The following is a 26,810-nucleotide window of genomic DNA, read 5'->3' as shown; positions in this document are numbered from 1 at the left end:
TCGACTTAATAAGCTCGGAATGTGCTTTGATCGCTTCAATGGGGCCTCAAAGGCAATGAATGTAGAACTCGGCATACGAAATAATTGTTAGTCTTTGTATTGGTGATGGGTGCTAAGCCACTGCTGTATACGAATTGATTTATATGCTGATTCCGCCGGATTTATATGATTGATTTCGTGCACTTAATTGTCTTGGCAGCGCGTAGTAGCTCATTGCCGCTGCTCCTTCTGGCTCCTGCCGCCGCCTCCTCCAGCTGCGATCGCCCAAGTGGAGATCAAGGCCTTCCAGTCAGAAGTCTGTGCTTGCACTCGGCACTCTCGTTCAGTTAGTTCGCTTCCGCTGCTCCTATTCCGTGACAACTCCTGCTGCCGCCATTCGTCGTATCCTCTAGCTACGAGCATGTGTTCTCTTACTGCCGCAAATTGAGTGGAGATCAAGGCTTCTCAGAGAAAATGCTGCACACTTCACTCTGCACTCTCGTTCAGTTCTTTTTTTTTCAGTTCAAGTTCAGTTCTGCATTTCATGTATTGCCTAAGAATTCACAGCTCTGCTTCTGGTTTTATCTCTGTCTTCGCTCAAGATTCTCATGCAATGCCAAGCTCAAGCAGGTGCAGTTCTATGCAAGGTGTCGAGTGTATGTGAAAGAGAATATGATAACGTAGGATGTTCAAATCATAATGATGGCTATAAGTGTTGTCTCTCTATTTAATCAATTCACAATATTTTTTTAGTATTAATCTCTTGCCCCCGCCTCAACGAATTCAGTTTTGACTCCCAGTCAGCTAGTTGACGTTTAGCTCGCAGACAGCTGAACTGCAAACCCTTGCGAGGGTTGCTTGCATCATAAACCAATTGACTTTCTAACCAAGCAAACAGCCCACTGAGCATTGACAAAAAAAAAAAAAACATAACAAAAACCGATTGCCGATTGCCAAAGAATTGTATGAAATTCGACAACAATTTCGCCGAAAAATGCACAAAAATCGCCAGTTTAATGTGCAGAGAGAAAAAAAAGGAGAAAGGCGAAAAAAAAGGATTTGCCCACGAATTCAAGCGAATTATATTTTATGGCACATGGTAGAGTTAGCGCTAGGGTTAGGGGTATAAACCCTAACCCTAAAACCAAAGCCAGCGACTACCTGACCAGAGAGCGGCTTAATTATGTCATTTGGCGTAAGTCAAGGCTGCAAAGTCAATTGCCAAAAAAAAAAAGGGAAAAAATTCCCAAAAAAAAGAAACATAATAAAAAGATGACAAATGATATGTAATACATGTCTGACCAGGCACATATGTACATAAATGTGTATACGGTGTATGTGTATATACATATTTATATTTTACTCTTTCACACTCTCTGCATCTCTCTCTGTCTCTTGATCACCCTCTCGCCCACTTTGGCCGCCGCCTGTGACACTTGCCTCTCCGCAATATTGCGCTGACAGCAGCGAGAAATAATAGCCCAACAATTTATACAATTTATGAGTTTGTGAGTGTGCGACAGCAGCAGCAGCAGCAGCAGCAGCTTGAAGAAGGGTTACCAAAATAAAAAGGGGGCAGCTGGGCGTGGATGCCAGCACTGGGTGTGGGTTCACCAAAAATAAAAAAATGAAAATGAAAAGGAAAAAATCAAAACAAGAATCATAAATTCGGCATGTCTAATGACAATTTCCTTGGCTGCACACACACACACACTCACACACACATATGTGCAAGTGTGTGTGTGCGTGTGAGGGGGTGTGCTAAGGCTTGGGGTAGCAATTTGAACCGTTTTTATCGCTCCGATTCGCCTTTGATTTGGGCGCGCACATAAAAACGTTTATTGTGCCACGATTTACCGGGAATCATAACAGATTTCGATATGTCACGGCGCGTAGGTCAATTTGAAATTTGAAAGTGATATGCCCGAACCTCGCTCCAGCTATGATTTATATAATTGAATTGGCAGTGGCCAGAGCCAGCTGGACTGTCCTGCCTTTGATGGCTGCCAATTATGGCCAGCGACGAGTCGAGAACGAGAGCAGTCGAACGGCGGCTGCAAAGTGCCAGGCGCATCCGCAATATAAATCAAAGATGTGGCTCAAGTCAGCAGCAGCAGCAGCAGCAGGAGCAGCAATAGTTCCTGCTGCAGCTCGCTGCCCATTGTGACTGAGCCTATAATTCACACAGCACACAGTAGCCTCTGCAGCAGCAGCAATCGGGAGCTGTGGCCAAGCCGGGCATATTGTCTATGGGACCTACTTGGTCGCCTGGGCAATTGTTTCTCGTCCGTTGGCCAAATTATAATGGGCGCTGATGTCACCACACGCATTGAGAGTGCGAGAGCCAGAGCCAGACCTAACGCTATTGTCGTTTCCTGTTCCTGTTGTCTCATTGTCTAGCGCTCTTTGGGCCGCTTTACGATTATCTTTCTCTGGGCAACGGCATCAACACAACACAAGTCCAAATGGCCGACCCCAAACCGAGTGAGTCCCAGGCCCACACTCATTGTGGCCAGGGCACTTTAGGGCCCTTAGCCACAGCGTGGGTGGCCATTCAAGTTGTCACATTGGCTCGAAGTCTCAATAAAAACGCATTTGATGTGCTTATACCCTCCGCGCCGTATGCCCCCGGGTCGGCCTTTAAACAGATAATAGAAATCGAAAGGCGATTGAGCTTCTAGCCAACTTATTAAATCAGGCTCGCAAAAGTTAACGAAGCATAGCCCTAGCACCAATCCCCCCAGTCCCAGTCCCAGCCGTCGATGTTCATCAACCCCTTCACGGCAATCGTTCAGCTCCAGCTCCCGTTCCAGTTCCATATCCCCTTTCATTTCAGCTCAGCGAGTCTTATTTACCCAAACTATTAGTTGGGCAAAGAAGAATTTCGGCTGGGCTTTGCGGCCTCTGATGCTGACCAGCGATAGCCAAAAAAAAAGAGCAGAAAAAATGCAAAATGAAATAAAAATGAGCATAAAATAATGCTAATGGAAGAATGCGCTAGTCGCGAGGGACAGACTATCTATATACCCTGTAAATAGACATCATTAAGTGATATATATAATTGAGCTGCTGTAGATCGACATATATACTAGCCCATGGAATCTGTTCAGATAACAAGAGAAGAAGAAAACCCTAGAAAATCTGTGACATTTCGAACTCTTAAAAAGGTTGACATAGCAGGAAGATTATTCTAACGAACATGTACAAATACCTACAACACATACAAATGCTCATCAGTTCCGACTCAGACTTGAACTCAGGTCTGGGCTAGTTCTATCACTGACCGCAGTTGGTCAGTTTCTTGGAAGCGAGTCGGCATCTCTTGTGTGTCGCAACAGCTACCATCCAATTGACTTTCCATTTTCAATTTCTGACTTTTCAGCAATCCTGTGAGAGACAACAAATGCATAGAAGATGGAAAATAAATGCGTAAACTCTATCTGATTGCTTGGACTTGACTGAGTGGCTAAGCTTACCAGCTCTGATTAGTCTGATATTGTAAATATGTTTTACAGCTCAACTATTATCGATAATTTATCGATAGGTCAAAGAGAGCGTGGGAGTCGTTGAGCTGTGATTTTAGGTCAAGTATATATAAGAGCTGGAATATATGTACGCTATATATATTGTAGAAACGATCAAACTTTGTATGCTACAAATTCTGTGTATCGTAGAGTACAGTAGAAGTCGGCTATAGCGACGTTCCCTTGAAGATCGTATATAGACTATACAAGTTTACTCATATCAGTTTTTCTGGGGGCCAGAATATTCTTCGCAATGTCCGTATGTACGCCATAAGCAGAGCTCTTAAGCCCGGATTCAACTGTATGATACTGTGAATATATATACTAAAATCAATGGATTTAATTTAATAGAATTATGAAGATTTTCCAACTCAAATATAATATAAATTCCACTTCAAGTTCTCTCTTCAAACGAATCAGCTGTCATGGCCATTCTACGCCGTCTTCGTGGATGCAGGGTATAATTAAATGTGTTACATTGATGGATGGCAGCCAGGCGGGGAGTGGAGAGGCGTGGCTGGCTTCGGCTGGGGCCTGGCCAGTGCTCGCTGTGTCCCGGGAGACAGAGCCAGGACACAGACCGTGCGCTATCAACATGCAGCGTTTAGTTTGATTTTGTTTTGAATGTTTATTTTATTGCGTGGAAAATGACGCCAACGTGGCCAAGAAATGTCCACGTCGCCGCCTTATCGACGGTCGACGGGCCAAAGTCCTCGTCCTCATCCTCATCATCGTCCTCGTTGTCCATTCACAATTCCAGCTGCCGCGCGCGACCCATGCCCTCTCCACTCTGCTGCCCAATTGGGTGGACGGGCTTATCCAGGGGCCATTTGGCCGCTTGGCCATTGGGCCATTTGGCCATTTGGCCATTTGGCAGGCGACGTGGACACGGCTCCAGTCGTTTTTTATGGCCACTGATTGTATCGAATATTTCGTACGCAATAAAATTCAAATATACTTGCGATAAAAATCAAATCTTGTTGGACATTTAAGCAGCCCGGCAGCAGCAGCAGCAGCAGGCAGCAGGCGGTGCCTCCTCCACAGGCCTGGCCTAAACAGCCGCCCATCAGATCAATTTCCCTTGCGGCTCTTTTGGCTTTTTCAATTTTTCCTTTGCTACTTAGCTGGAATTCATAGAATGGACTCCAATATCTACTTATCCTATGGGCTTATGGGGCTTAGCTGAAAGTCGCAGCCACGACCTATCGATAAATTATCGATAATAGCTGAGCTGTAAAACATATTTACAATATCAGACTAATCAGAGCTGGTAAGCTTAGCCACTCAGTCAAGTCCAAGCAATCAGATAGAGTTTACGTATTTATTTTCCATCTTCTATGCATTTGTTGTCTCTCACAGGATTGCTGAAAAGTCAGAAATTGAAAATGGAAAATCAATTGGATGGTAGCTGTTGCGACACACAAGAGATGCCGACTCGCTTCCAAGAAACTGACCAACTGCGGTCAGTGATAGAACTAGCTCAGGTCGAGTCGGAGTCGAAGTCGAAGTCGAAGTCGAAGTCGGAGTCGGAGTCGGAGTCGGACGCAGATAAAGATAGTTGTAGACAATTAGAGATAGGGGCAGCAATCATCTAGCCATGTGCAGACGCACGACACTAATGAAGTGCTCTCGCCCAGCCCGAGGCAGCGAACGACAAATAAAACACCTACACTCCATGACAGAGGTCTCCAGATAGAGGTACAGCCGTCGCAGCATGGTCCCCAGCCGAGAGACAAAGAGCTGACAGGACGATGTGCAGATTTGAGGCACCTTTTTCTGGCTGCTTTCTGCTCGTCTGTCGCTTCACTTTATTTAGTTGTTGTTTTATCTTTCAGTTTCCTGGCGAAAACCCAAACAGTAGGAGCCCTGGTCGCCGACTGGTTGTCGCTGCAGGGCAATTAGAGCATTATCAGGCGGCAATAATCGGCTCGTTTGCACCCAAGTGTCGTCGCAGTCGCTGCTGACATTGTGTAATAAAAGCAGCGAGGCGGCGGCTGCCACATGAAGTGCCTCAGCGCGTCGCTGTCTGGCCGGAGCAGCAGTCGAGGGAAAACAACAGGACACTTGGCCATAGCCCTAGCCGTTGCTCTAGCATGTTGTATTATCTGGCCATGCGCTGTCGCGCTGGTCCCTCTGCTCCTTTTGCGCCCGTTGCAACATCTTTGGCTCGGCCAGCAACTTGTAGAAGACACGCTGCATGCTGCACGCTGCGGCAGTCGGCGGTCGGCAGTGACAGTCGACATCAAAGTCAATTATCGGAATTTTTGTTCGGGATTTACTTGAAATCACGCACACGTTCATATCCGATGAACGAGTCTACGGGTCACATATGCCTTTGTTATCAGTGCTGGCATGCGTTCAACTCAATTAAAATACCAGGAACACTTTTATGTTGTTGTTGCTATTGTTGTTGTTGTTGCTGTTGTTGTAGAAAGTGTTTTCCATCAAGCGATTCTGTGGTTTTTATGCGTTTCTAGCAACTACGTCGCCGTAATCCCCTTAATTAATGATAATACGCGCAGCAAACTCGTAAATATCATGCTACCCTGAGCTAACAGATTGTACATACATATATATATATATGTATATATATAAATATGCATATGTATATAAGTATAAGTAGATATATATATCTATATAGGTATGTACCCTCTCAGCTAAGCCAAATACGCTCAGCGTTTCTTGACCTTCAGAAGGCCATACTCAAGGCAAAATATATTCACATGAAGCCAAAGTAAATTGTTTTTTTATTATTAATTTTTTTTAATAAGAATCAGTTACCAAATCGAATTTTCGACTTATCGAAGAGTTGATATCTCTAGTGCATAGCTCTGTAAATAAAACAGTTATTGAGCTTGAGTTATATGATGGGAAAATTGATAAAAATGTCAACAGAAATTATCTATATTGCTTGATCATTATTATTTTTCATATATATATATTTTGCATATATAAATTTTTAATGCATTTTTAGCGATACATGAAGGACAAAAGGTTTCATTTTGCTTACACAAACTAAATATTTAATTTAGCAATTATTTGATCATTTAATAAAGAAATAGGTAAGTAAGTAATCTATTAAGACACAAATGAATTTCATCATAAATTATCCTTAGAGTGCCAATACTACATATTGACTATATTTATTTATTTAATTAAAAATATATTTTTAATTTATTAGTGAATTTTAATTCAATAAATTAAGAAAAATATATAAAAAAAATAAATAAATAAATAAGTTGACTACAGAGGAAAAAATAAAATGAAATAAAAATAATAAAAATAAAAAAAAATAATAATAATTAATAAATAATTATTAATGAATTTAAATAATTATAGCTTGTTTTAGATATGAGCAAATAAATAAATTAGTTTTATAAATAAATTTGATACAGATAACTCCACTTAAATAAAGATAAAATATATTAAATTATATTTTATATAAAATATTATAAGATATAATTTAATGATATATAATGTAATTGAAAAGAAATAAATAAATAAATCAATATATACATACAAACTTGTAAATAAAGATAATAGATAAATCGAGATGCTTAATACAATCGTATAAATCGAGTTGGATTGTGTATACATTAATTGTAGCACCCCACACACACACACACACACACCTCTCCTCGCTACACCTCTGGCACAATTGTTCGCCTTTGAGTTGGGGTTTGAAAGAGATCTGCATTTATATGTTGCTTCATTATTGAAGCTGACAGAAGGGGATAGCGCTACTGGAGAGTGCATAGCTGCACTAATATGCCCCCTCTTAAAGGCATTCAAACGCCTTGACAAAACCTACGAATGTGCTCAGCAAGTGAAATAATATTTGGAAGAGCCCTTTGTTTAGTGGAAATGCTTAAAGAACATCTAATTTTTCACATTGTGGTGCACGCATTAGAAACCTGATTTGTAATGGACTTAAATTGTAGTCTAATTGCGTTGGCCAACTACCCCTTGCTTGGAGAGGCCCATGTCATGCGCACTATAGGCCTAAACCCCAAAGCCAAGAAACCGCAACACCCACTGGTGGCCTCCAGCTCCCAGCCCCCAGTCCCCATTGGAGTTCATGCGCTTAGCCGCAATGAGATGCAACCCTGACGCGCAGTTAAAGCAGCTGTGTGTGTGTGTGTGTGTGTGGGAAGGGGGTGGGTGTTGAGTCGGGTCAGTGGTATAGTTAGTCTGGGCCAAGCTGCATGGCTGCTTAACCAAAAAGGGATACTTTGCGCCACGTTTTATTCAACTGGCAGTTGTTGTTGGCGTTGTTGTTGTTGTTGTTGGCGTTGTTGATGTGTTACGTTTGCGCTAGCTCTCCTTTTTTTCCGTCTCTCTCTCTCTCACTCTCACTCACTCTCGGTTGCTGTTTGCTTCTTTTTTTGTAGTCAGTTTTACAGATGTGCCGTGCTGATGTCGCGGTGTTATCCTGCCGCTCGTATTGTATGTGTCACATGGGTTAACTATGCTGTGTGTGATATCCTTGTTATTGTCCTTGCGCCAGCTCTTCGCTCGCCTTGCGCTCTCCAGCGAGCATGCCAATTTGCATTTAACACCGAGTGTTAGCCACTGGGTGACAGGCATTAAATAATTAACGCGCCTTAAACATGCAAAAGGCCAACCTGAACTCAAATAACAACAAATAAGCAGAGAGAGGGTGGTGTGGCAGTGCGATAGAGTTAAATAAATCGCAAATTGTTGAGCCAAAAACAAAACATTCTGCATCAATTGAATTAAGCCAATAATGTTGGAGGAGAAAAAAACTAACTCTGATTGAGCTTGAGCTGAGGATTACGTGCTGTATATATTTATTCAATAAACATGGCGCATAACATGCAACAAAACAAATACACTTACATATACATACATACATATATGTATATATTTATATATACATATATAGTCATGTATGCAGCGCTGACAAATCAAAGCTAAAGAAATGTGTAAAGCAAACAAACTTGGCATTGCCACTGCACCTGTCCCAATCAAGTCAGTGTGTGTGTGCGTGCGTGTGCGTGTGTGTGCGTGCGTGTGGGTGTCTCTATTGGTAGCGAAGCGCCCATCACTGAAGTGCGGGTCACAGACCGCCAATCCCTTTGCTATCACTGATTCAACCTTCTCTGTCAGCTTGAGATACCTGAACGGGCGCTACATGTGGGTGGATGGGTGGTGGGTTGGTGGGTTGGTGTGTTTGGGGAACTGCCTGGCGCAGATTCAGGTCCCAGCATAGCGTCGCTTGAAAGCCCGGCATATCTTGATTGTTTGCATGTAAATCTGCACAAAATCCCCAAAGTACCAATGGCAGCAAGAGCAGCAGCAACAGCAGCAGCAGCAGCAACAGAGGATGCAAAGGATGCCCTTACAGCAATGGCAACAACTGCTCTGCGCCGCATCGTTACCGTTACCTGTGCCGTCCCCTCCTTCCGCCTGCCGCATGTCCTGCCCTGGCCCAATCTGTGATGATGACGATGACGATGACGATAATGGCCTTGGCTGCACCAGTCTCCGTCGCAGTCTACGTCGCAATCCCTTGAACAATTGAGCTGAGTGCCTGGGTGCCAATAGTCAATTTGTTTGGCCTGGTCAAGTGGATTTGTTGCCTCGCCTTCAGTCAGCTGAAACTGTTCAGTGTGCTGCTTATAGACAATGGAAGTTGGAGAAGGTCTCGGAAATAATGTTGCTTCGGAAGTATTATATTTATATTAGATTATGATGAGCTCTAATAGCTAAGTTAAGTTAGAAATAATCTTGACAGAACCAGCTAAACAGGTGATTTAAGGAAAATATTTAAATATTTATTTCCCAATTTTATTATAATATTATTATATTTTTTATATATCGTTATTTTTTGCTGAATTTTCAATATACATATTTGTTGAAAATATAGTGCACAGAAATTATTTTATTATTAAATACAAATTATAGCAGAGCAGCTGCTGAGTAAATTATACAAATTTTTAATCATACAAAAATATTAAAATATTACATTGACCGTGTTTCAAAATAGTGGAAAGAAATGCCTAATGGTATACAAATAAATTGTTTACAAATATGTCAATAAAATATCCTGAAATTTAATCATATAAAAAAAATCAATAAAATAAATAAACAAAAAATCCATTAAATTATATTTTATTAACATTTTTATTATATAAAAATCTGAATAATTAAGTAAACATCAAAAATCATTGAAAATGACACAGAAAATAATTAAAGTTTTTAAGTAAATGAAAAAAAGAATATATAAAAAGCATAAAGAATTAACTATTTTTAAATATAAAAAAGTAAATAATACTAAATATAATACTAAAAATATAATACTATAAATAATACTAAAAATATACAAATTTTGAATTGTAAGTATGTTATATAAAAATAAATTACTATTAAATACAAAAAAAAAAAAAAAATCAGAAATAAATTAATAATACCATTAAGAAAAATGTACAAATTTTTAATTCAAATTAATAATAAATTATTAATAATAAATGTGGGTTAAAGCATTAACTTATACTTAAACAAGCAAGACTTCCTTTACGTCCTGATTGGTATCAAAAAAGTATTTATTTTCAGGCCGACTTTGAATCCCTCAGCTAATTTAGTCAACTTAAATATATTTGATTGCAAATATGAATCGCTCCACTGGAGGTCTTATCTGACTATTATATTAACTGAATATTATAATTACGATAGGGCATAGCTGCAGTTCAGCTGGCCGAACGTGCAAAATATTTGCATTTTAGCAACTCGTTCTACCACTGTCGCGTGGCCAATTTTTCGATATTCGCTTTGGTTTCCCCCCCACGTGTGTGTGTGTGTGTGTATGTGTGTCTGTGGTGCAATTTTTTGGTTTACCTTTTGCTGGGCTTGCGCCACCACCACCGCCTGCAAGACGACTCACGGTACGACTCCAACTGCATTTATTGGAATTTTACAATAAACTAGCGACGCGCCACGACAGGTACGAGGCACGAACAGAGAGGCAGAGGGAGGGAGAGAGAGGGATATAGAGAGGGAGGGAGAGATAGAGAAAAAGAGAGAGAACAAGAGAGAGCAAGAGGTGACGTTGCTCAAATTTGTGAAGAGGTGACCTTGCCTTGGGACTATAAAAGCCCTGGGCCATCATCAGCTATAGAGCCGAAGATCGACAGAAATAATTTATTATCAATTAACGATAACAGATTAGAAAAAAAACAAATATTATATATGTATAAATATAGTGAATATATTCCTAGAGAAAATCCAAGTATACTCCCTCAGCAAGTGGAACTTGTGTGTGTGTGTGTGCATACCCTATGCAGACTGTGTCGTCGTCTGAGGTATAACTTGTAGTCATGGTATGTTAACTTTTGTACTTTTGTTTTGTTTCGGTGCACTCTTGTTATTGTTGTTGCCTTTGTGCTTTATTTTGCTCGATTGCCAAAGGCGCGCCATACACGGCGTATGCTTGATGCGCCCCTCGTCGAGGATGTAATTAAAAAACGGCAACAAAAAGCTGCACTGACAGCATGTACAACTTGCTTGCTGCACGACACCGACACTCGAGAGCAGTGCCCCGGCCAGACTCAAACCGAATGCCAATACCTCAATAACTCAATGCCTCAATGCCCCAGCGCCTCACAGCTCCCAGCTCACGGCTCACGGCTCACGGCTCACGGCTCATGGCTCATGGCTTGGTGCTCGCTCGGTTCGGCGACGACTGAATCGATGAGCTTCGATGGCAGTATACAAAGCAGTGCCGACGATATCCATAGCTCAAAGCTAAATCTCTGCACAAACAGGATATATATAGAGCAGGAGTCAAAGTCAATCGCAACCATCCACCAGTAGCGCCACCCAGCCCGCACCACCCGACCCATCCGACCCATCCGACCCATCCGACCCAACCAAGCCAAACTCTCTCAAGCGCCAAGCGTGCCGATGTCGATGCCGCGCGTTCGCTTCGACTTGGTTTTGTAGTCAGTCAGCTTTTGTTCAGCTGTTTTTATTTTTGTTGTTGTTGTTGTTGTTGTTGCTTCTGGTGTTTTTTGAGTTGTTCCTTTCTTCTATTTTTTTCCTGCTTCTTGCATGTCCCTAACCAGCGCTCATGTGCGCCCTGCTATGTGATTTTTTGCGGGTACTTTTTGTGATATTGAGCCGGCTGCTGCTCCAGCTCCTGCTCCAGCTCCTGCTGCTGCCTGGGCTCACTCAAGGGAAAGCCAAAGTTGACTCCTTGCAGTTGTTCTTGTTGTTGTTGTTGTTGCTGCAGCAAAGCTACTGCCGCCTGGACGTATTCGGTTTAGTGTGATTTGTATGCGTACCGATTTGCTCCCCCATCCCCACCCCCCCGCTCGTAGCCTTATCGCCGACTCTGCTGGATATGGATCCGAGTCAAGTTGCTAGCTGGGATAGCCGGGATTGTACGAGCTCAGCGAGAAGTAACCAGGCAAAAAGCTGCACAAGTAGCTGTGCACATCAAACCGAGCTGAAAGCGGAACACTTAGTTGAATCAGTTGAATAGACACGACAACAGACAGCGACAGACAGCAAAAAAAAAAAGAAGAAAAACTGAAGAGAGGCAGGCAGATGGATCAAAGTGGGAGAGATAACAACAACAACAACAACAACAGCATACACACACTCATATGCAGGGGTATAGAAAATATCTATAGCTATACTCAACAAGTACTTGAAATTGAGTAACAGTTCAGGTCAGCCCACAATACATTTATATGGCCATTAAAATTCTTCGATCTGGGAGAATCTTTGAGGGAAACTTGTGTACTTTAAAGGCCTTTGTAAGAGATTGTAGTTTATGCAAATATTGGAGATGTATAAAAGACTCTGCTTGGGTCAACTTGGAGTACTTTGATGTAAGATTAAGCTATAGCTATAATAAGTAATCCTTGAGTTCCTTTGGAGTACTTTAATACGAGGTTTAGCTGAAAACTTTCTAATCCAATTTCAAATGTGTTATTCAAGCTTCTGAACTTAGTCTTTTGCAAATTAACAATAAATAGGAGATTTTGCCGTAGATCCCAAGATTATCTAGCTATTCATATGATCAGTAGCAGTTTCTGGATATTTTTCTAATGTTGCTGCAGCGTCCAGGTCAAGTTTAAAAAATTGGGTGACATCTAGATAGGGCTACAGGTGATTAAAATTTAAGTTGTCTAAAGTGCTTTATTTAAAAATCCATTGACATTTGATCATTCAGTTATTAAAACCAGAGCAATGCCTGCAATTCAGGGAAATTCGGAGTCAAAATAACAGCTCTGTTTAATGATTTTATTGTGCTCTATGTCTATAATTCACAGCGGTCATTGGATCGTTCTCGAACCAAACCTACTCATAATGCTAATGTGCATCCCGTGAGATGTAGGGGGTGTAGGGCTATAGGGCTGCTGTAGGTGCAATTCCTGAGTAAGTTTAAGGATTCCACATCATCAAGTATTCTGCGTAAGGAACTTGGGCTGGCTTTGAAGATTTACATTTGGTAGGAATTCAAGCCTAATGCCACTGCGCAGCACAACTTGATATTATTAAATATTAAATTTCAAATAATGAAAAAATTAAACAAAATAAATAGGTAAATAAATAATTGAATAAATAAATAAAAAAAAAATAAATAAATAAATACATACATAAATGAATAAATACATAATAAATAAATAAATCAATAAATAAATATAAAGAAATAAATAAATACATAAATACAATAAATAACTAAATCCAATACAATAACTACCTCCTCCCTCCTAAATACCTCAATACAGTACATAACTCAATACATCACATCACTCCCTCCATCAATCACTACATAAATAATAAATAAATAAATAAATAAATAAATAAATAAATAAATAAATAAATAAATAAATAAGAAAGTAAATAAATAAATAAATAAATAATAAATAATTAATAAATTAATAAATAAATAAATAAGAAAGTAAATAAATAAATACAAAAATTAAGACTAAATATATGAAAAAATCAATAAATAAATAGAACAAAAATTTATTTAAAAAAAAAAAATAAATTAAACGAATAAGTTATTAAATAAATAAATATAGTCCAGACAGATGGAATACAAAATAAATGCAAATATATATAAATACATAAATAAATATGAACAAATCAATTAATAAATATATTTGTCAATAGCTTTAAGAAATTAATAAATAAATAAATAAATCACTTTGGTGGTTTCTGCTAAAATGCCAATAGGCAACAAACTATATTTAAAGTCAATTTTCTGAAAACATGAGGCGATTGCTGTTCTACAGACGACTTGCTATGTGGGAGTAAAATGAGAAAAATCGGGGAAAAACTTTGCGGAGAGGTGTCTAGTCAATCTTGTCCAAGCGGCCCGAGTGGAGGGTGGTGCGCGAGACGAACTTCTTGCCCTGCGGCTTATTGGTGTCTGTTGTCTCCATGGTGCGCTCTTTGAATCTGTCCTTGATATATTGTACGCGTGCCGGATCGACATTGCTGCGGCGTCTGAGCGGATTGTAGTAGGGTACCTTGCGGGCCGGCGGCTCCGGCACGTTCGGCTGTGGCGGCGGCTTGGCGGCGCCAGTGCCAGTGCTCTTCAGAGTCTGATCCACCGACGGGTGCTCGATGGGCGCAACTGCCGTGCCGTTCGGCTGCTCCACGGCCATGTCGGTGTAGCCAATCGAGACGCTGGTGGTGCGGTTCGGCTTGCCCTGATCTATCTGCGACTGCTCTAGCGGATTCAGGCAGACGCTGTACCGCCGAATGTCTGTGCGGCTCATCACACAGATCGGCAGCTCCATGCGCGAGCTGGAGTAGCCCAATGGGCAGCTGGCGCTGCACTTTACCATCTTGGAGGCGATCTTAATGAATAACTGCGATACATAGCGGCCCGCCGTCGATTTCAATTTGAATTGAGGCTCCTGCTCAACCGTCTCAGGGACCTCAACCAAAGCAATTGGCTGTGCTTGCTTTGGATCTGGCGAGGGAACATATATATAAATTCAGTCGATTATGGATACATGTATGTACATATATCACTTCAGTCAACAACAATGCAATCAATTTGATCTACTCACTGTAGGTCAATGAGCGCTTCAGCTGCAGCCCCTTGAAGGGGGCTTTCAATTGAAGTTGACGGAACATCCTCTGTATCGGTATCGGGATACTACTGGGGACTCCAACTACAACGGGAGGCTGCCACTTCAGAATTTAGTGCAGTCGATGTATCTGCCTAGTTAGTTCAATGTGTTTAATTCACTTTTCTATTGCAGCTCACAATTTACTGCTGGTTTTTCCAAGTTGATTTTTGTGATTTTCCCTTAGTCCGAAAAATTGATGTAGTGCCAGAAAAAAAGTAGGAATGAAATGAAATGGTCGACAGACGAGTTTACCCTACGCTCACTCTCTGACAAATCGCCTGAGTGCAATTTCAAAGCCTGCTCGTTTGCCACTGTCACTGGGACAGGATGGGGCTGGTGGGCCTACGACTGAGACGGGGAGTGGAAAGTGGGCTTGGTGAGGCCAGGCCACGACTAACATTCCCTCGGCCAGCCTCTTTTTTTGTTTTCGTGAAAAAACCTTCATGCATATTTATAGTTCCGCTTGTTGACAAATATCGCGCAGTGTTGACTGACGGCCCGGCAAGCGGAAGCTGCACTGATTAGAAACCTAGTGCCGCCCCATCGAGATTCCGGTCCACACGAGCTGTGCACCCAGCACCAGGCAGCATCAGAGGCACCACTAAAAATAAACTGGAATATATTCGAGTGCTCGGGTCGGCAGTGCTCGACTCGCAAATACCCTAAGCAACAATGCGAGCTCTACTTTAGTATATCAAAGGTATATAGATTAAAGACATATAGATTTAAGCAAATATAAATGTAAATAACTATACTCTAAGAGAATCTATTTAACTATAAATATATTGGCTTGCATTTAGGTATGTGGCATTTTTATTTTATATATTTTAATATCGATGGCTTCATCCAGTTTGCGCCTCACTTTGGCTTTAGCTCTTGCCTAACTCGACTTACATAGCACTCGAATAATCAGATATAATACAAACTATCTATATACTGAATATTTATATTCTCCAATGCAACAGCGAGTCGAAATATGCCTTTTGTCGCCGTCTGGCCTGTTACTCATATTTGCATGAGCACCTTATACCCTTGTTAGCTGTTTTCAATGGGCTCTGGGTGTACACACAAAAAAAGAAGAAGGGAGATAGGGAGAGAGAGAGAGAGGACGACTAAAAGTACATATACTAACAAAAAATACTTTTGGCTTTGGCTTAAAAATACAAACGCCACTTTAGTCACACTGGAAAAAAGAACGCGTCCGGTGCAAAAACTGTAACATTTCTATGCTCTAGGCTCTATAGTGCTAACTGAGCCATAACTCCCGGCCTGGCCACACAGCCCCAGCAGCCAGTTTGCAATGGGTTTATTAAGAATTCTTGCTATCCACATCTGCCCCTATTCAAGCGAAGATTATGCAAGCAGCCTTTTTGTAGGTGCATGCGACTATTTGAATTTAAGATTTGGTAAGCAAAAAAAAAAAAAAAAATTAAATCTTTATTATATATGTATTATATAGGTAAGAGACTTGTTGCCAATGTAACAGAGTTCAAATTATTTTTAAATATTTCAATTAAATATACAAAAATATATAGTATATATTGTTATATTAATTGACTTGAGGAAAATATACTATATATATATTAATATTATATATACCTATAATATAATATATATAAAATAAAATAGATAAAGCAATCATTTCAAATGCAAGTGAATTTTTAATATATGTAGTATGTTTCCTTAAAATTACTTGAATTTTTGATTAGCCAAATAAACTTGTAACAATTAAATAAATATATAATTGAATAAATTATATTTTTTAATTTTTATCATATACGTTTAACATATACAATAATTTTCTAAACTATTTAACATATGTATATGTAATATATATGTATGTATATGTATAATTCGGTATATTTTGTAATTATTTCTTTAAATTGAAAGTACTTTAGTATGCAATTTGGAATATTAAAAATAAGCACAAGCTTAAAATAAAATAATTATCCCATTACGACGATCCGCTCCAGTCCAACTGAGCCAACAATGGTTACAAATGGAGGACTCCTAGACAATTGCTAGTTCACGTTCTATTTTATACTGTTTCATTTTAGAAATGTAAAGAGTATATAGCTGGAAGAGTATCTAGCTATTTATGATAATTGACAAATTTAAATGACTCTAATATATAAAAACAATAATTAAAATATAATAATAGTAAATAAAAATAATATATTTCATATTATAATAATATATTTCATAAATAATAATAATAATAGTATTAAAAAATAATTACAATTATATATAAATATAATAATAATAATAAATAATAAAATTAATAAGACTTCTCAAGCCGAGCATTTATATTTATATAAAATATCATCGTATATATGCTTAAATCAATAATAAATTTCAGGCAGCTAATAATGGGGTTAAATTCTGTAATTTTGCTAAATAAAAAATTAAAAAAGAAAAAAAATAAATATGAAATTAAATAAAAAATAAAACAATGCAAAGGAATAGAAACCAAGCCTATACAATATATTTAATTTGCTTTAAGAACATATAAATAGATTTGTTTTTCCCATTTGTTCCGGCCGAGCTGAGCCTACAAACTAAGACTTAAACTGCGGCCGCTGCAGAGCTCTGGCTGCAGCGCCGGCGCTATGGCCAGCATTGTTTGGCAATTGATGGAACAATGGAGTTGTGTGTGCGGGAAAGGGCGGCACACAATAAAAGCCACTGGGCCGTGGCCGCGATCATTGTGCGAGAGAGCCCTAAGCCTGCGCTGGCCCCGCATGTGTGGCCGGTGCTTTCACATTAGCAAACCTATTAGCATTTGGCTAATCCGCACTTAGGCTTAATATATGAGGCCGAGTATGTGCCTGGGCCTGGGCCCGAGGATGCGCGCTAGACTGGCTGTCGGTGAACGGACGAGCGAGCTGTGAGCCCTTTATCGCAGGTCGATCGTGCATGTCCTTTGTTTTGGCATATGCACTTGCAACTGCCACTGCCACAGTGGGCATTGTGCAACCGACTGTGGGCCGGCTCAGCACTTGTCTTAATCCCCTTTCCGAAATGAGTAGCATATCCAATGGCCAGTGGCCAAACAAAAGCACACCCGTCCACAATGGCCAACAATAACGTCGAATCTGGCACGTCATCTGATCCTCTCGAAACTGAGCCAGCGGCTCAATCGATCATCAAATCGATCTTGTTCTTGTTTTCGTTTTGTTTAGTTTTGTTTTCTTCTTTTTTTCCTGTGTTTTTGCTGTTTTACCGAATTGATCCACTCAAGATAAATTAGGCCACAACATTTGTGTAAGCTTAGCCGCGGATTATCCAGCTGCCAGGCGGGCCTCAGTGCAACTGTGCGCTCTCCAGACAACATGTCTTCCGGTCGCTTATCACCTAGGAGTGCTCTATGGGAATGCCCCGATTCAATATCATCTATAAGCATATATGAATATCTCTCGCTCTCTTTCCGCTTCTCTTGCTCGGCGTCTGGCGATAATTTCTTTGATTATTGGCCGTTGAGAAGGAATGTATGTATGTGTATAAAAAGTTACAGTACAAAAGTTGATTACAAAAGACCATCAAAATCAATGGAATGCGAATAATGAAAGGCCCAACAGCAACAACAATTGAAAACAACAATAAGCAAGATGTTGTTTAACTAGGGCTGTAGATGCTGGCTGCGTGGGTGGGTGGATGGTTGGGCAGGACATGTGTATATGGGGGGCGGGTTTGTTGTTTCATTGCCGGCGTTGTATATATGTATATATATATATTGTTGTAGAGTGCAATTATGAAAATAATGTCCACAGACCATTGAGTTCATAACGCGAATGAGGCCGCAATAAAATAAATAAATAAAGAGCAACTTGTACTCAAATGAGCCATGCAAATGCTGAGATGACCAGAGACGCGGACACCGAATGCCGATGAGTGGAATAAACAACAACAGCAACAGCAACAACAGCAACAACAACAACAATCACGTCAACAGCCGTATCATTGCCAACGTCAATGTCCTCGTGGCTCATTCAGTTGGTATTGAAATTTATTTTTATATAAAATATGAAGACAACGAGCCACGCAGCAACTGAATTCCGTTGTTTAGAGGGTTGGATTTGCAATTGTGATTGCTCCATTTGGCACTGGACCAGAAACAGAACCAGAACCATAAGCAGGAGCAGGACATGGACCACGTATACGTTTTGGTAGCCAGCTGTTGGGTTACTTTATTCGCTGCGGAGGAGAGAATAACAAAAGCCAAAAAATAATAAAAATCGAAAATATTTTTAAACAAGCTTTAAGTCGCTTCAAGCAGCTTGAACTGAATTGTAGATGCTTTAAGGGCTCGATTGAAAATATTAAATCGATTAAAATTCGCTGATTGGGAAGAGTTTTGGGCAGCTAAGCAAGCATAATAATAGATAATTAATAAATGAAAATTAAATAAATACAAATGAATCTTTGTTATTTATTTATTTAATTATCTTTTTCAATATTTATTTATTCATATATTTTATTATTTTCAAAAAAATATTGATTTATTAAAAAAAATATATATATAAAAAAAAAAAATTAATGCAAATAAATTCGAATTAAATGTTAACTTAAAACATATATTATTTATTTACTTACTTATTTCAATATTTATTATTTTATTATTATTTATTAATATATTTTATTTATTTACATATTTAAAAAAAAATTGTATTTATTTAAAAAATAAGAAATTAAAATACAATATATACAAATAAATTTATACAACAAAAATCTTAATCAATATATACAAATAAATTTATACAACAAAAATTTGAATCAAATGTTTATTTAAAATATAAATAGGAATAAATACAAACAGATCTATATTATTTATTTATACATACATATTTACATATAAAAAATAATAGAATGCAATAATCTCGACTGCTTGTATTTATTTAATTAATACATTTTCTAATGATTTTATTTATGTAATTATTTTATCGGTCAAAAATTCATTATTCTTATATTAAATTATTTATTTTTTTTAGCACTATTATACATCCAAGTATACATCTAAGCTTAATCGTATTAATTAGTAATAATTTACTCAAGTCTCTAAATATATCAACACAATTTCTCAGCTTATGAGTTAGCTTTCATTTCGAAACAATTTATATTCATTTTCTGTAATCTCTTATTATTTGAGTAAACTAATACAGCTACTAAATATAATCACAGCACATATTCAGTCTAAGCAGCTTACAGTAAGTGCTATTTATGTATATACAAAAAATATTTATCAAAATGCTTTGTAAGCGCATCAACATGTTTATGCACGTGACCCTCGGCACCTCGGCAGCACCCCAGCTGCAGCTCAGCAGTAACCCGGCAAAGTGCAGACAGCAAAGACACCAAACACTTGCACACACGCACACATTCATAAACAGGCGGCAAACACCACAAACCACTCACACACGCACACACAGTTATTGGGTGCGCGACCCTGGGGCAAAGTTAAGAAGTTCAAGTGTATAATTTCGTTACAATTGGGACAGTTTTAGTGCTTCGCCGGAACTCGTCGAATGACGCGTCGGTGGCGGATCAGATACAACGTAACAGGCCAGACCCCTGCTCCTGCCCCTGCCCCTGCCCCTGCCCTTGCGCTGGCCCTTGCCCTTGTTCACACTCGCACTTGCAGTCACGCTCGTCCTTTCGTCCAGGTCCTTTCGGCCGGGGCTGCTAGAGCAACGCTTAAATGCGGTTTTGTGTTACACATGTGCGTCTAATTAGCGACTATTTAACGGCTGGGAGAGCGGGTCGTGTAACTAATACGGTTCCGGACACACACACACACACACACACACACACGTGCAGAGGGATTCGTTAACGAGCATGAAATTATTATCGAAATACAATTAATAAGTGAGACAAACGACTTGGACATGACGGCTCTGGTTGCGTAAACACTTTTGACACTTGTCCCGCCCGCCCGTCACTTGCCCCTCGCCCTGCCATTGACTATCTATCAGCTGCAAGCTGACACTGCAGAGGATGCTGGCTGGCTGGCTGGCTCCTTTCGCACGAATTCCGGCGCCAGCATTGGCCCAAGTGCCGCCGACACTTCCGTCAACAGGGGAATTCCTCGGGGAATCTTGTCGGAGCTGCGACCGCTGTCCCACATTATTGGGAACTCGAATGCTTTGCATATCTCCAAATCATGTGTGAGCCACCGGGCATGGGAGGGTGGCGCATAATCGCAGCGACCCAGTGGGTGGACAAATCGGCTTTGGAGCTCAAGGCGTAAGTAATTTGGACCCCGACCACTTTGATAAGTGAAAGCGGCTTCTGTCCGTTTGATCCGCAAAGAAGGCTCGACCCTTTAGAATGGCTGCCACGCATGCTCTAACCCAAGCGGGCGCCCAGCCTCGACTGGGTGCCACTTGAGATTCAACTCAATTAACTACTTATTAAATATATTACATTATACATGCATGTTCATTAATAATAAAAGTCAATTTTTGCATTTATAATAAATATTTTTACTCACATAATTTACAATATTTCCCAAGGCTCTAGAGTTCTTTAGAGCAATTGCAATTCGTTGCTGTGAAAATCGGTTTTCTTTCTTGCCTTTTGTGTAAATTGAGTCAACTCGCCCGGCGAGTGGGTGGGCGGGGAAGGTTTGTGTTTGTGTTTTTGTTTTTTTGGTGCGCACCCGGACTCTACATCAATACCCACTTTGTTTTAATGCACGCTGATAAGTGAGCCGCAGGGCTTAGTCCCAAGCATATATATATATACGTGTGTGTATATACATATATGTATATGGCGAAGCTCACACATGTGTCTATATATGCTTAGTTCAGTTGTCCAATATATATTGGCCAGCCCTCAAATTGCCAGCGACTGTTTATGGGCTATACCCATTGGAAATGTGATAACCCAACGGGGTATGCAGCTTTTGTATCCAAAAGGGGGGGATTCTTACAGAGGAGAAGGAGGCGAGATTCTTACTTAGGCGGGCACTCTTTAAAGGCAGAATATTCATATCTAGATGAATAGACCTCTAGAAAATTCATTTAATGGAGCAGATTCCATTAATGAATGAGACTTTTTAAGGATGTTTCGAATGTTTTCGAAAAGAGGAAATTCTTAAAGGATCAACTTGTTAATCCTTCGGAAGGCAAAGATTCTTCCAAGGCAGGAGATTCTTTGAGAAGAGTGAATGCTTTTAAATGAGGAGATTCTATAATATTTGTTTTATTTTTTATAGTTATTCTGTTATTTTTGGATAGAACCCTTAAAGAATATATTCCTCAGACTGGGAAAAGACTTTTAAATGCGAAGATTCTTCATCAGATAGTAGACAGCAGAAACATAAGACAGTAGAATCTTCGAAAGAGAGATTATTTGTATTCGATTCTTCAAATTGGGAAATGTTTCATAAGGACGATCTCTGTCAAAATGAAGAGAATCTTGGTAAAGATTCTTTAAAGAAAAAGATACTTGATTTGCCAGTCATAATCTTATGAAAATGAACAAGTGAATGCTCCTTCCTTCCTCTCCTTCCCCCTGTATATCAATTCAGATACTCTGCATGCATCTCTAGCATATTTCATGAGCTGCAGGGTATCAAAGTGTGAGGTATGATCAAAGCTAGGTACCCAACGTTGTTTTCTTTTTTGTTGCCTTGAAGCAGACCCTTAGTAGAGCCAAATGTGGGCGCTATTTCAAAGTGGCATCGCTATGAAGTTGCTGGAGCATTCTCTCTCTATCTCTCTCTCTCTCCCACTTTCACTCTCTCACTCTGTGTCTATGCGCTGGTGTTGATTTTTTAACCGAATTGAGAAAATTTGTTGGCTCAGATTCGGTGAAGCGTAGACCATAATCAACTTCAGTGGCCGGCAACTCAATTTATATTTTTGCAATAACTTGCAGCAGCTGTGTTTCTGAGAGTCCTCTTTCTCTCTCTCTCTCTCTCTCTCTCTCTCTCTCTCTCTCTCTCTCTCTCTCTCTCTCTCTGTGTGTGTGTGTATTCATGTGTGTGCGCATTCTGCTATAAAATAAAATTGAAAAAGGATTTCCGTTTGTCGTCCCTCGGTCAGCAAGGCAACCAAAAGTCTATCGACGTATTTATATGGCGACGACCAAGACCAAACGGTCAAAGGTGTAAATTTTATTTGAATTATTCGGTAAGGGTGCCAACAACAACAACAACAGCAGCAACAACAACATATCAACATCTCGAAGGACGACTACAATGAGAGCACATATTTGTATTTAGTTGGGTTACGTGGCCGGCATACAATTTTTCGGCATTGACTTTCGTTCAATTTAGTTTTGATAGAATTTTCGCCAATGGACTGACTGACTGAATTGGCTTGATTTAGCTTCCGGCCATTTCATTTCCTTTCGGCCACTATCAAAGCCACACACACACACACATATGCACATCTGTGCCCTGTGGCCAAAGCGAATCGAATGTACAACAATTTGCATATGATTAAGTCTTAAGTCCTAATGCCAAATGAGTGAAATTTCTTTAGCTATCCAAAAGGCTTTCAGTTGGTAGATTTATAGATTTTTTTAATTTGTCTGTAGTTGCCATAATAGATCATAATAATACAGCGACTTGTGATTGCTGTTAGGCTGAATAACTTCCACCAACTCTAAAGTAATCATAGAGGAGCCTCAGAGGCAACCAGTCACAGTCTTGCATAGTTGATACCAGTGAAATCTTATGGAAATTGGAATGGAATTAGTTTTATGTAGTATTAAAGGCGAACTCGTATCAGAACTATATACATATATAAATGGTATATGTTTTATTGTCTGGCTACTGGCTAGAGTGGAGTAGCTTAGAATTGCTCTTCTTAGAAGATCTCTTAAGTTTACCTGCCCATTTACTCTACACATACACATACATACATATACATATACATATAAATCATGCATCGACATATTCTGCTGCTAATCTTAAGACATCTACTCTTTGCCTTTCTCTGCCTCCCTACATATGTAATTTATTTATTTATTTATTTTTATTGTTTGTGACCATTTTATTTTGTCTGCATTGCCTTAAATATTGCATAAATATCATCAATAAATTATAAAATTTAATAAAATAAATAATAATAATTAAAATCATTTGCTAAAATTTGCTTAAATATTGCATAAATATCATCCATAAACTATAAAATTTAATAAAATAAATAATAATAATTAAAATCATTTGGTAGCCTTTGTAAATGATTTGAGTTAGAGCTGCCGCCACAAATAATCGCAAGCCCCCAAAAATCTTCCTTATGCGTATGCTTATTATCTGTATTGGATTTACCCTATTACCAATTGTAAATTTCTGTTGAATTAATTTGTCAAGCTATAATCGAGCTGCAACTAGGCATAGCTTTATACGACATGCTAAACGCAATCAAACAATTGATGGCAAGAGGCGAACGGAAATGAGGCTGCCAAGTGACCTGTGTGCGAAGTGAACCGAGGCACAGATAGCTGCATATATCGTTTATATATAGGTTGATAGCGTCTACCATGTTGGCGTGGGAGTGGCCAAGGAGGTTGAGGAGGAGGAGGAGGAGGAGTGGAAAGGAGGTTGCGATCTGCGGAAAACAGATGAGCCTGCTCAACTAGAGCCCCACCTTGAAGACAAATGTGGTTCCAAACTGGAAGGCAGTTTCTTAAAGAGGAAATATGGGGAAGCAGATGGTAAGCAGTAATGTCGTAATGTAAGGCTAACTGACTACCTGGTTGATGGGCCATCAAATATATCTAATTAGCTCAGCCAATTACTGTGTGTACAACTTTTGACTACTTCTTTATATAACAAATGAAACAGTTAAAATTTACAATGCCAGAACTAGATTCTTGCCTGTATCTGAAACTGATTTCAGCTAAATAAAATTGAAGTTCTCGGAAATTAATTGTGAGAAATTGCTCAGATTATGATCAAAATTGCTGATATATTATGCAGATATACAAATACAGAATGAAGGATGTTGCAATCGAGTATTATCGACTGAATAATACTCATTCATATGATAAATGCAGTCAGCTTCAATACTCCTCGAGCATGGCATTTGGAGTCTGCCAAATTCATTAAATATTCAATAATATATAAGTTGAGACTATTGACAACCTAAGGAGGCTGGAGAGTCCACTCACACAACCAGTAGAACTGATATGGCTCAGTTTATATTCGGACGAGAGAGAGCTTAGAACTATTGTTACTAAATTATATAAAATATATTATTTCATTGCGCACAAAGAACGCAACAGAGCGTCCCCAATAACCACTACTCTAGTGTGGGAGCGCTTAACTTATATAATATTATTTTTCAGATTATTGCAAATCAATGATTTTCCAATTTACGTTTCGGAAAAATCAGACGAGAATCAGCTGTTTAAATATTTCTCTAGAGAGAGAGAGAGAGAGCAAGAAGACATTGCGGTAAGTCAATATACTACGTCTTAGTTGGTGAATATAGAAGAGGAATATAGAAAATATTAGCTCTACATGTTCAATCACGACTCACTTTTGCAATGCAATTAAAGTGAATGAGGACGTCGATCAGCTGTGATTGCGTAACTGCAGCGCAGTCACCACCCATGGCTCATTGGCACATTTAGTGTGTGGCGCGAAACAATTGGCAGTGGCTCGGTGGCTCGTCCCGGCTCGGCGCTGGCTGTGGCCATTATTGAACAGCTGTGCCCGGCTAATTGGTCACACGCGGCCACTTAGCACTTCAGATGCCGATAATGATGACGGCCGACGGGGTTGTCCACGGCTAAATGAATACATCAGCCGCATCATTGCGATCGTTGCCCATGGCAGTCCCGTCAGCAGAGATCGGCACGCTGCAAATTGTGCCGATGACATGGGCCCCGAGCTCTCAATTGTCCGCTTCTGAGCCATAAATGGCCGCATTGGCCACGCTCATCACATGGAGCTGGGCCAGCTAGATCGATTGAATGTGAATCCGTTCCGACGAGTGCCCGCTGTGGCCAAATGATTGCGGTCGATCGGCCATGCAATTCTGCTTCAGCTCCTGCTTCTGGTCGATGATGGCGCAACGAATCAATTGAAGGCCTCTCATTCTCCTCCATTCTCTCACTCTCTTTCTCTATCTCTATCTCTGTTGTCCTGGCTAATTGGCCTGTGTGCAACATTGCAGGCGGTGCGAATATTGTCACAGATTGAAATTATCGGGCGCAAAATTGCAATTTTCATGGTCAGGCCGACTGGGCCGAGGGTGCTCGGGCCTACGCCACGGCCATTGTGCTTCGGCTCGTGATAATGTGATCAAATTTGCCGAAATCAAGCCAAAGAAGAAGTTGCCCAACTGAAACGAATGCCAGACTGAGCGGCTGAGCGACTCGGCTCTCACAAGGAACCGAAATCCTTGCCTTGTCACGGGCTGTCAGCTGCTTTTTGTTTCCTTTTCCATTTAATTTGTTGTCGCTGTTTCTTGGTCGGTCGAAAAGAGCATTCCCTGCTGGCTGGCTGGCTGGCTGGCTGGGCAGTGGATGTCTCTCGACGAGGTGTCTGCGCCTCGAGTGTCTCATTTGTCCAATCTGTTTCCGGCCAAAGTGCGTCCACTTTGTGTCGCTTAATCCCGCAGCCAAAGCGTGTATGTGTGTGTGTGTGTGTGTCTGTGCATTGGCTTTGCTCTGTGTCTCTCTCTCTGTGTGAGATTTGCATGCCAGCGCCTCAATAAAGTTTCAAAGCAAAAAAAAAAAGAATAAAACAAAAACGAGAAAGAGAAGAAAAAACTTTGTTCTCGATGCGGTTGCGGATGCAAGCAGGGGAATGGCTGCGTGCCGGGGCACTAATGCCTGGTCTCAGGTCGGCAATTACGGGCCATAACAATCATAATAATGGGAAATCAAGTTCTTCTAGTGGATCGTGCAGCGTAAATGGGGCATTGTGTTTGCTCGCGCACTGTCGCCGGCAACAGCTTCATTTTCCAGCCCAAGCCCAAGCGCTCGTGAGCGGACAATGGCAGCGCAGCTGCCCCGCCCCCTGCTTCGACTGCCGACTGCCGACTGCCGACTCCTGACTCGCTGCGTGGTTGCATGCGGCTGGCCGAGCGAGCCACGGCTAATCCGTTGCGCCTGCGTCTTTTAATCACTTCCGCGGTAGAGCATGGCCAGTCGGGGCGAGCCAATAATGCGCGCACCCAGCGGTCAAGCGGTCCAGCGGTCCAGCGCTTTTTGGGGTGACCCTTTCCGCCTC

The 26,810-nt window shown here is 40.3% G+C and overlaps 1 protein-coding gene across 1 annotated transcript; it reads right to left on the bottom strand.

Moving 5' to 3' along the window:
* Positions 1-13,691: 13,691 nt before the first annotated feature.
* Positions 13,692-14,899, bottom strand: LOC115565050 (uncharacterized). Its single transcript, XM_030390015.2, has 2 exons — positions 14,558-14,899; positions 13,692-14,457 (listed from the first exon to the last, which is right to left on the bottom strand). Exons 1-2 carry the CDS (start codon positions 14,622-14,624, stop codon positions 13,832-13,834), a joined length of 693 nt encoding a protein of 230 aa, XP_030245875.1. The 5' UTR covers positions 14,625-14,899; the 3' UTR covers positions 13,692-13,831.
* Positions 14,900-26,810: the final 11,911 nt, after the last annotated feature.

The sequence above is a fragment of the Drosophila navojoa genome, chromosome X (assembly GCF_054131105.1).
Source record: "Drosophila navojoa isolate 15081-1374.11 chromosome X, UAZ_NAV_1.0, whole genome shotgun sequence".
NCBI classification, from domain to species: Eukaryota; Metazoa; Arthropoda; class Insecta; order Diptera; family Drosophilidae; genus Drosophila; species Drosophila navojoa.
The sequence above is the reverse complement of the archived record's forward strand: the minus strand, read 5'-3'. Positions and strand labels throughout refer to the sequence as shown.

What these genes read in the sequence shown, in the direction of transcription:
- LOC115565050 (XM_030390015.2), bottom strand. Translation starts at nt 14,624, where the DNA reads ATGTTCCGTCAACTTCAATTGAAAGCCCCCTTCAAGGGGCTGCAGCTG. An exon ending in GAAGCGCTCATTGACCTACA is followed by an intron (nt 14,458 to 14,557) that starts GTGAGTAGATCA and finishes TTCCCTCGCCAG; the next exon opens with ATCCAAAGCAAGCACAGCCA.